Genomic DNA, 11,405 nt, shown 5'->3' on the forward strand with positions numbered 1-11,405 from the left:
TTCCCTTACACCCAAAATAAAATTGCATAAATTCTCGTGCCGTCGAATAAAGGGATCATATTCGTTAAGGCGAAGGGAGTAAGATCCAGTGTCATTGGGGGCACAGACACACAATTGGATTGCTTGAATTCCAATATCCAACCTCCAAACCTCAGTTACTGCAGAAACAAAAATCTGAAAAAAAACACTGCAATGGAAAAATAGTTGGCGGGAAAATTTCACTTGACAAATACTCCTCCTCCCCTCTCTCTAGAATAAAATCCGCCGACCGAATTGGCAATCAGAAGACAAGTCATTGATCACGATTCTCCAGCAAAATGCGTCGAAAAGAGGAGTCGAGCCAGCAGCAGCAGCTGATTGTTGCGAAGCGGGCCTACAAGGCGGCGGAGGCGGAGGGGAATCGGCAGGAGGAGGCGCGTTGGGCGAACTTCATCGGCGACTTGCACAAGAATCGCGGCGAGTACGTGGAGGCTCTCCGGTGGCTGCGCAAGGATTACGAGGTCTCCATTAGGTACCTGCCCCATAAGCAGCTGCTCGCCACGTGTCAGTCTCTCGGCGAGCTCCACCTCCGTCTCGGCGATTACGAAGAAGCCCTAAAATTTCAGGTAGATCAAGAGTGATGCAAAATTCCTTTTTTGCCTTGTTTAATTTTGCTGATTTGGTTGTTGTTGAATGGTGTTTATACACGTGATGGTTTGCTTGTATATCTCGCTTTTGATGTTGGGTATTTTCTAACGCGGATTAATTTTAATCTGTTATTTGACATTAGACTTAGGTGATAGTATAATTTTGGTTTTCTTCTTACTATTTTGGCAGAAAAAGCATTTCGATCTTGCCAAGGATGAAGATGACCTCATTGAGCAACAAAGAGCAAGCACGCAGCTCGGACGAACTTACCATGAGATGTTTTTGAAGTCCGACGATGACCACTTGTCTTTTCAGAATGCCAAGAAGTATTTTGAACTATCCATGGAACTTGCACAAACTATAAAGAAGAAGTCGAATTCCGAGAAAGTTTATTTTGTAAAGGAGTACATTGATGCCCATAATAACCTTGGGATGCTTGAAATTGATCTTGACAACTTGAATGCAGCAGAGAAGATTCTTAGAGAAGGATTGGAGATATGTCAGGAAGAAGAAATCCCTGAGGGTGATGCTACACGCAGTAGGCTCCACCACAACCTCGGAAATGTTTACATGGAGCTGAGGAAATGGGAAAAGGCACGTGATCACATTAAAAAGGATATTGTTATCTGCAAGCGAATTGGACATTGTCAAGGGGAAGCGAAAGGTTATATTAATCATGGGGAGCTGCATTACAGAAATCAAAGATATGAAGAAGCCATTGCATCTTATAAAAAGGCGCTTGAACTGGCAAGGACATTAGAAGATGAGGTTGCACTGACTGAACAAATACATCAAAATATCACAACTGTAAGAGAAGCAATGCGAGTGATGAGTGAAATAAAAACTGAAGAGTTGAACCTTAAGAAGCTCGAAAGGAATACAGAAATGGCCAGAGGAACAGAGGGCGAACTGAAATTTCTACTGAAACAGAATTCTTCCCTTGATTGCCTTGTTGAGAAATCCAGGATGATCTTTGCTTGGCTAAAGGTATGTTGCTATGGTCACTCTTAATTCACTGTCATCATTTATGCATCAAATGTTTTCATAACGAATAGTGTGATCGCCCTTAGTCCTGATTGTGTTACAACATTGTAGCCTACTTGAAAACAGAAGCTTTTTCAGAGTGGAGAAAAATTACCTTTATTGAAATAAACAGTGAAAGGGATATTGCCTTTACTTCTCAAATTTTTCATCCTAGCAATAATCCTTAATATATAGTTTTCTGTCTTTAATATTTAAATGTTTAATTGTTCTTAGCTTGGTGAATATGGTAAAAGGAAGAAGAGGATAGCAAATGACCTTTGTGACAAGGAGAAACTTAGTGATTCATTTCTGGTTGTTGGAGAGTCATACCAGAAGCTCCGGAGATTCAGTAAAGCTCTTAAATGGTATCAAAAAGGCTGGGAATCTTACCGTTTGATTGGAAACTTGGAGGTGATTTGATTTGTGATGCCTATGAATTAGCACCTTCATTTTTCCAGTGTGGAGTCTGCAAACTAAACTTGCAATTCTTCCATTCTTTTATTGCAAAATGATTGTGAATTAGGTTTAGATTCTAATGATTAGTACATGAATGAAGCTTTTACTGAATCTAAATAACTAGAGCAACCTAATTGAAATGTCTTTTGGCACTTGTTCTCAAAACAATATTGCCATCAGGGTCAAGCACTGGCAAAGATAAACATCGGGGATGTTTTGGACTGCACTGGGGATTACTCAGGTGCTTTGGACGCATGTAGAGAGGGTTACAGGTAATTATCTTAAAGAAAAATTCCCTATTGCCTTTGGAGATATCTAGTTGTGAGGTGTTACCTATTAATTTACTGGATTTAAGCTGCTGACAATTGTAGCCTCACCAAAGCAATCAGTTACTTGCAATTGCTTCATTCTCCTTTGGCAGCTAGCCTTATTTTTACATTTTCGCTGGCGTGCTTTTACATATCGGAACTAAATGTCCTTGACATGTTTAGCAGGCTGAACAGAATATTCGAAATATTTTGGTTACAATATTTCCACCTAACAGTGAAAGATTTGTAACTAAAGGTAAATCTTTCATTTCTGCTGAAGATTGTTATTCTTTATGACAGGATTGCTGTTAAAGGAAACTTATCTTCATTGCAGCTGTCTGCCCTAGAAAATATGCACTACAGCCACATGATTCGCTTTGATGATGCTGACGAGGCAAGGTAAATTGTTCTGCTACCTATTTTGCAACTTTGGACACAAGTCCTAGTCAGCGTAAGAAAAAACTTCACTGGGATTGTCTATTGCAAATGCAACCTTCCCTTCAGCTAATATGTGAGTGTTCAATAATCTGTTGCTTGTTTCCAGGGTGACAAAAATTTTAATTGACAAATTGAAGCAATCCAAAGATGCTGAGATCCATCCAGGAGGTTCTCCAGGTGATTTCTGTTCCGAGACACAAACAGAGTTGGATAACCTATCAGCAGATGATGGGTCTGATGGTAGCTTTTCACCAAAAGAACATAAACCCAATGCTCATGGAGTAAAATCTTATGACACTTGCGATGAATCGGAGGAAGATATTACATTGATGTCCCTACTTAGATCTAAAAAAGGCAAGAGAAAGAAAAAACCCACTTGTGGAACTACACCTGTTGCTTCTTCCATTCCATGTGGATCTCCTGCAAGGAGCTTATCCAGATCCTCTGGTAGTCTTACAGTTAACCGAAAGCGTGTACGCATCATTCTGTCTGACGATGAAGGAGAAAATGATAATAACATTCGCTCAGACAGAATAGGTAGCAGGTGTCTCGTGGAAGGCATTGCAACTTCTGATGAACGTAAGCCTCGTGGAGTGGTCATGTTTATTTTAATCTTAAGTCATCTATTAGAGGACAAATATTTATCTTGTCCCTTCGGTTGCAGTGAACAAAAAGGATGCTCGCTCTCTTCAAGTTCAGGTAATAAACTCTACTGAATCAATATGTTCATTCTCTCAGTTGATCAAACCTCAAATATTAGTTCTGGTGTTCTATAGGATGTTTCACCTGTTGCTTCAAGATGTACAGTTGATGAATCTATTCCTGCCAATCTTCAGCATAGCACCTCCTCACACAAATCCAATGGTTCTAAATCCAACCACGCCAATGATTCTAGAATAACTAGATCCTGTGCTGAAGTGGGCGATTCAAAAACTCACAGAAACATAAACAGATTCTCCATTGGCTCCTCCAACTTATTGCAAAATGAAATCTCCAAGGGTCTACATGTTTGTTCTGATGAATCTTGTGTGAGTATACTAAGATAAATGTGAAATTTGCTTATTTTCCTTTTTTTCTATACCCACTCCATGTTTTTTGGCTGTAAATTTGTGATATTAAACAGTTACATCTTTTTACGTTTTCAAATTAAAAATTATGGACCTAGACTGAATTTCAAAATTCGGGATTCTCATAGCAAATGGCGTTTTGTATCTCATGAGAGGACCATTAATAAATGTACATATAATGCGTAATTGGTGAATGTTATGTCTAGAGGGTTAGGCTGTTGATTATAACAATGAGCTGTTCTTGGAGTGTTACAAATGCTCCGTTCTAACTACTTTTTGTCACTTGGATACTGTGTTGCAGCAGCATATCATGTTTAAAATTGATCAAGAATTGGTATACATGGACCCAAACATGTATCTAATTGATGGTAAACTCAACATAGAGCAGATGAAGGTTGATTTGGCATGCTTTTATTATTTACAGCTCTCACAAGAAAAGAGGTCAAGAGGTACAGACAAAATCTTGGTTTGATTTTAGTTTAATTTCTTACATTTTCTGCATGACCATATATTATAATGTTGGGTCTATGGTAAGCGAAAGCCCTGCCTTTTTGATCCTACTTTATGTTAGCAACTTCTTTGTATGCCATCCAGTCAAAGGCACAGCTTGTTTGATAAATGTACTTATTATCTGAAACATTTGATGTTTGAAAATTTTATGCCAATTATCCAGAAAGATGAAGGTTCTAATTGTCAGAAAGGACAATACGATAAGCCTGTGCATGAGAACCATTTTACTACTCGCATAACCAACTTTTATGTGTGCAGTTGTTGAAATAATTATTGCTATATCACAGTTTTTGTTCCATAGGCTGAGGATTCGCTTAATTAGGCTGCTTATATCCTCTTTGGTTTCATATCAGCAGGACTGGTGCCAGTAATTCAACATATGCAGTGTGGTGAGAAAATTCTTGGATCTATGGAAACATTATACAACTTTAACAACCTTGCTCCAGAGAAGACCTGGATCGAGGTTTCTGTTGGTGGTAAATCTTTAGGCTCAAAGAACTGCTTCCTGCATTTTGTCTGGTTCCTTTTCATTTCATTCATCTATTGCCCTCACATATTCCTTGTCTGGATCAAATGTTGCTATGTATTGCAAGCCTAATTAAATTGGAAAGAGTTTAAACAATTTATACATCTTAGAGCATGACCATTGCTCATAGATATATATCTGCCATTATGCCTATGGTCCAATAATCAGATTATAATCATGTCCTTATTAATAGGAAAAAGTATAGGTGTTACCTAATACACCTCATTTACTCATATACGGGTTTAAAGTTCATCCTGACCACGATAAGAGCTTGCTCGAGCTTGTTCTAATTCAGAACTCCTTACAGATTGGATCTGATTGTAAATATCACAGTGAACAATTGGTGCTAGTATCTTGTGACTCGAATAAATCATTTGAATGCTTTTGCATGGTCTAATGTGCACAGAATAGTTTTAAACCGAACCTTAGACAAAAGGTCTCATCCTTTTGTAATTGTCTTAGTGCTATGACACGTGTCTGATCTTTTATGTCCCATCCCTTTTTAATCAGTTATGGTACCAAAAATTGTGATGAAACTGTACATAGACTGCTGTGAGGAACTATCTGAACAGCCTAATCTGGAAGTAGTGCGGAGATTGTACAACTTAGAGGTAACCTTTACATTCATTTTCTTTCAAATAAAGGGGGGCGGGGGCGGGTTGATGAAATGAGCATTTGATTTTGCTGATCTAGATTTAATTTAACAAATATGCCAATATTACCAGTTTCTTTGTTAACTCTTTATTAGGTATCGGAGGATGAAATTTTAGTGTCTGATTGCCAATTGCGAGATGTATCAGTAGCACCGTTGTTGAATGCTCTGCAAATGCACAAAACACTTGCAGGCTTGGACCTGTCTCATAATCTATTAGGTAAATGAGATCTGTGCTTGATCTATAATCTTTGGACATTGCCAAAAGAATACCTGATCTTCATTTTTATAAATAAAGTGCCAAAAAAATGCTATGATGCACGTGGTTGGGCACTGAAAATATTTTTGTTAAAAAACTTACTTTTTACTGTAATTGGAAATATACCTTTGCAGGAAATCTCACTGTTGAGAACCTCAGACAAGTGTTCATGTCATCAGGACAAAATTATGGTGGTCTTATATTGAATCTGCACAACAATTGTCTTGGTCCAGCTGCTTTGTTTCAGGTCATGAATTTCTTACTATCAAACAAATATTTGGGATTTTTTACTTTATTTCAAATGGTTTAGCGAACACATCTGTATGCTCATGCACCAAAATCTGTCACCTTTCTTTAAAGCTGCCTCCTACTCTTTTAAACAAAAAGGGAAAGTCATTTCAGAATGCTTATACTTCAAAATTCATAGACATTGTTATAGGCTACTGTTAGAAGCACTTGATTTGATGTAATCATCTTAGAGCAATTGATCAAAATCCTTGTTAGGAGACTAGGAACGTAGCCCAAGAATCTTCCTCATGGCAGGTTGGGTGAACAAAGAAAGCTGATTTGCGAGGTTTAAAACCCACATATACAAACTGGAATTTGATTGAACGGTGGGTCTATCTACGAACAGTCAGCTGGCGTAACGGAATACGGGCTGGAAGCTTCTGCACTCAGACAGGAAATGTTGAACTGATAACTCGACGTCTTGGAGCTTCGGATGGCAATGAACAAGGGGGAAAATGGTGGCGGTGAGCGATGGAACAATGGAACTATTGACGCTACAAATAAATGTGAAAGTTCGTTTAATAAGTTGATAGAATTATTATGAATCGAACACTTTTATACAAGAATCATAACAAAGAAAATTCAAGAGTAACACTCAAGAACTTGCATAAAATATTATAAAAATAAAAGACTTACATAATTAAATGTTGTGACTGTACATAGCAATTGTGTAATCGAGATAAACAGAAACGTAAAGAAGACACAGATTTACGTGGTTCACCAATGTTGCGTTGGCTACGTCCACGGGCGGAAACGGAGAACAAATATTATTCAGAGTGTTTTCAGATTACAGAGTTATGCGCCCTACTTCTATTTAAATAGGCACACAGACGACGGGCTAGGCCCAATACAAAATTAAGATCTAAAAGTCTAGCGGCAAACTATACGGATTCAAGGCATACTAACATTAAAAAATGACTAAAGTCTATTTTTGGTCCTCAACATATGACCTTTTTTTGGATTTGTGTCCTAAACAGTATGTTTGCGGTTGTTTTAGGCGGTGCGGCAGACCACCAATGAGTAAAGTCCACTTTTGCTCCTAAACATGTGTAAATTGGTTATGGTCTGCAACTATGAGACCATTAAAATTTTAATAGCTCTGTCTAAAAATGACCTAACATGACCAGAGTCATATTGTACAGGACCCGAACGATGATAACACATTGTTTAGGACTTAAAAAAAACCCGGCCATGTATAGGGCTCGAAATGGACTTTACTCTTCAAAAATTATCTATGCCTATTTATAGACAAAACAAGCCTCAAAGGTCTTCTAAGCTCTGATATCTTAAGGAGATATGTCCTACTTAATACTCATCTTTATTACAAACTTACAAAAGCTATAATTAAAAAATTAAAGAAGCCAAAATAAGATAAGACTCCAAAGCTTCTAAACTTTTCAGTCATGTCTCTCAGCCAACACATACTCCTTGGCCCTGTGCGCCTCATCCATTCCAGATTTCTCCAAACCGAACGTCTGCACCTGTTCATTCCTCCGAGAATATCTCACCTTCATACCGCTGCGACTTCGGCCTTCAGGTAGCCAATAAGTTTGACTGCATCATCCGAATCTCGAGGGTCTTCTTGCGCCATGATCGCGTCTTGAGCTGAGACCGTGTGCTGTCCTTTTGGCTGACAAATAACCGAAGCTAGGATCCTATCAGCTATGTTACTGCTAAACCTTACCAGAAAATTATTCTCCATGGAATTGTTTTGTTGGAATCTAGTTTTTTCATGTTGTTGGCAGGCTATTTCATCAGTTCTATGTGTTTCCCTTAAACCTATTGCCTTCGCAGATTTGTGAATGCCCCGTGCTCTATGCACGACTGGAAGTTCTCAATGTATCTGGAAACCCTTTGACTGATGCTTGTGCTTCTTACATCTCAACCATCCTCCGGAACTGCAAAGGTGAAATCTCAGTATTATAGTAAGATCGTGTTTGACTGGGGTTTTCATGTTTTGAGAAGATACCTGAGTTCTGATGTCTCAGATAAACATATCTTGAATCTGAATGCTAAAGATTTCGCCTGATTTGTAGAGATTCTTATATCCTCCATTAGTCATATGTGAATTCTGTTTTTGCAGCTCTTTATAGTTTGAACATAGAGAACTGTTCTGTTACATCGAGAACAATTCAAAAAGTTGCTGAATCTTTGGATTCTGAATCGACACTTACGCATCTGTTTATAGGTAGGTTCTATATACGAAATTGATGGCTTCTTCACAACTTTATGATTTACTTAACTGAACAAAAACTTAAAAACTCTATATTGTTCAACAGGACACAATCACCCTGTATCTGGCAATGCAGTAATTAATCTTCTGAAAAAACTCAGTGCCACCAACTGGTACGTTGCTTATCTACTCATTCCCACTTTCTTGTATTTTATAAATTGTCTGATGCAGATAACAAACGATATGGTATTTTTAGGTTTCAAGTGCTCAGTCTAAATGGGATAAAGCTCAGCAAGCCAGTAGTTGATAGCCTTTGCCAACTTGCCAGGGATTGTTGCTTGTCTGGGTTGCTACTGGGACATACTAACATTGGAACTGTGAGTTACTCATCCATTTTATGTGTCCGGTTTAATTTTATAATTCCTGTGTTTTCATGCTTCGCAATTAATGCATCCTTATAAATTTATGCAATTGCTCTCTGTAATAAAAGTTAAAAGAAATCTCTTTGACCTTTTATCTTTGTGACCAAACTCTATAATCCTTCCCTAGACCATTTGTTTTACCTCGTCATCAATGAAGTTTGGCTAGGTTTAATTTGCTAGACTAAACCTTCTGCAGGACATAATAGTATTCCGTCATTTGTTATGGGTGTTTCACTGTGATACTGACCTTTATGCATAATCTAATAATTTGAGGATGCTTTCAGGAAGGTGCATTACAGTTGATCAAACCATTATCCAAGGACACTCAGGAACTGGTCAGGCTAGATCTATCAAATTGTGCACTTACTTGTGACTACATTGTCGGTCTCAAAGATGAAGCATCCTTGGTTTGTGGTATTCTTGAATTGAATCTTGGTGGAAATCCAATCATGAAAGAGGTATCCTTTCAGTTGAGTTATTGGCTTGGTTTTATTTCGGAATGCCAGTTGATGTTTAATAGCTGATCACATAATGACATAAACATCATGAAAAGAGGTATAGTCATTGAATTTTATTTGTGAATAAAGTAATCTTGGAAAAATTACCAGCTAATATCATTCTTGCACCTCATTGTCTCTTGTGAAATTTGAATAGAACTTAATCATTCTCTTGTGAAATTACCAGCTAATAAAGTAATCTTGGAAAAATTACCAGCTAATATCATAACTTTCATTCAACATGAACTGACCTCTGTAAGTATTTTATTTCTGACCTTGGCCATCTGCCTGTCTTCTTTGATGGTGGTGGATACTTACATGCCTAGGTTTTTAAACATTGCTACAAATTCCCCACAAAATCCAAAGAAAGTGCTCTTATGATCTAGATAGCTTGCCCCTGGCCTTTTTCCCAGTTCAACTTTTTGAAGCATGACTTAGTGTATCTTAGAGCTAACCAAACTCACTGTTAACCCAAAGCTCCTAACATGTTTTGATGCAATTGTTCTAAGCTATATTTGTGTAATCATTTGTAATATTATTGAAGTTATAAAGCAGTTTTGTATGTAAATCTACAAGGAATGAAAATTACTAAATTAGCTTTGTGTATATTCTGTAACATCTGTAAATGGATTGACTAATATATAGTTGTAGCATTCATACAATATATGTTTTTCTTAGTATTTGGGTTACTCCTCTTGTATTAACGATTCTGGAGTGAATGACCAACACAGGGAAGCAATGAATTGTCATCCTTACTCCGCAATCCGCAGTCTTGTTTAAGGGTTCTGGTGGTCTGCAAATGCGAACTAGGTCTTGAAGGTGTCATTCACATGCTTCAAGCCCTATCTGAGAATCGCACTCTTGAAGAACTCAACCTGGCTGACAATATCAATCCAAATGAAGCTGAAGCTTTAACAAGCAACTGCAGATCGCCAGAAAAAGGGTATGACTCTTCACCAGCAGCCGAAAACGATCCTGACTCATTGAAAGTTGCTTCACCGGAGATAGTTGATGCTCTACCTCAAGATATGTGTGCCTTAGACCCAAGCGAAAACCAGCTCGAAGTTGCTGACAGTGAAGATGAGCGAGAAGAGGCGCGAGCTACATCATCCGGTCCTGGAGAAAGTAGCAAGCACGCATCCCCGAACAGGATTCTTCATCCAGAAAGTCGGCCCATGCAGCAGCTTTCTTCTTCTGTTGAAATGGCAAGATCGTTAAAAGTATTGGATCTTAGTGGTAATGGGTTCTCTCAGGAAGTCAGCGATGTTCTATTTTCAGCATGGTCCTCGGGAGCTAGAGCTGGTTTGGGTCAGAGACATGTTGATGGAAAGACGGTCCATTACTCGGTGCAGGGAAGCACCTGCTGCGGCATTAAGCCTTGCTGCAGAAAGATTTGAGATGGGCAGACCTCTACCACACTCATGTGTATGAGAATATTCAATTGAGAGACAAGTGTGCCTCCATGGAAGTGTATGTAATTAATCTGTTGGCAACACACCTTAAAGGTTACAAGGACATGATCATTGATCTTATATTTATACAGTTATGAGTTTAGGGCCTTTTTTACAATCATTTATGGTAAAAATTCAATAGCAAAATGTATAAAGAATAAGTTCATTGAAGGGTTTAGCACCTTGTCCCCCTAGGCTTCGATAACATCCAAATTCCCACCCACGAAGTACGCTGTAGAGGAAACCATGCTGAATATTTCGATAGGGTAAATAGAAATTAAAAAAAAAAAAGTGTCATCTACAACAACTTGAAGTCACAATGGAGAAGCAGCAGCGGAAATGAGACAAATCTTCTCTGAGAGGCGATGACCACCTATTAGGGTGAGAACAATAAGCCTTTCTAGTAGCTTATGACTTCGGAAAATGTTTCTCAAATATCAGATACGGAGGAGGAAGTGTAAGCGGGTGGAGGCCGTTGGAGGGAGGGGTAGAGGGTTGGACCCGATCGGGTGAGTTGCACCCGACCGGGTGGGTCTTGTTCTATTAGTTACTCGACCGGGTGGCGCTTTTAGAGTATATTTTGTCACAATTTGATGACTTCTTCGAGTTTCAATAAATTAAATGCTACTCCATCCGTCCCTGAAAATTTGTCAATTATTTCCATTATGGTCCGTCCCAAAAAATTGGTCACTTTTTACCATTTTTGGT

The 11,405-nt window shown here is 38.4% G+C and overlaps 1 protein-coding gene across 4 annotated transcripts; it reads left to right on the plus strand.

Moving 5' to 3' along the window:
- The first annotated feature begins 83 nt into the window (after positions 1-83).
- On the plus strand, positions 84-10,805 carry LOC121768211 (protein TONSOKU). 4 transcript variants are annotated; one of them, XM_042164625.1, is made up of 19 exons: positions 84-605; positions 817-1,614; positions 1,885-2,061; positions 2,287-2,378; positions 2,715-2,813; positions 2,959-3,431; positions 3,517-3,551; positions 3,629-3,880; positions 4,221-4,368; positions 4,783-4,905; positions 5,466-5,566; positions 5,704-5,827; positions 6,001-6,113; positions 7,949-8,060; positions 8,238-8,342; positions 8,434-8,500; positions 8,584-8,704; positions 9,034-9,207; positions 9,978-10,805. In XM_042164625.1, exons 1-19 carry the CDS (start codon positions 318-320, stop codon positions 10,641-10,643), a joined length of 4,068 nt encoding a protein of 1,355 aa, XP_042020559.1. In that variant the 5' UTR covers positions 84-317; the 3' UTR covers positions 10,644-10,805. The 4 variants fall into 4 exon arrangements, with proteins under 4 accessions (XP_042020559.1, XP_042020560.1, XP_042020561.1 ...); XM_042164626.1 differs by having other exon boundaries at positions 4,786-4,905; XM_042164627.1 differs by having other exon boundaries at positions 4,224-4,368.
- Positions 10,806-11,405: the final 600 nt, after the last annotated feature.

Source organism: Salvia splendens, chromosome 15 (assembly GCF_004379255.2).
Source record: "Salvia splendens isolate huo1 chromosome 15, SspV2, whole genome shotgun sequence".
NCBI lineage: Eukaryota > Viridiplantae > Streptophyta > Magnoliopsida > Lamiales > Lamiaceae > Salvia > Salvia splendens.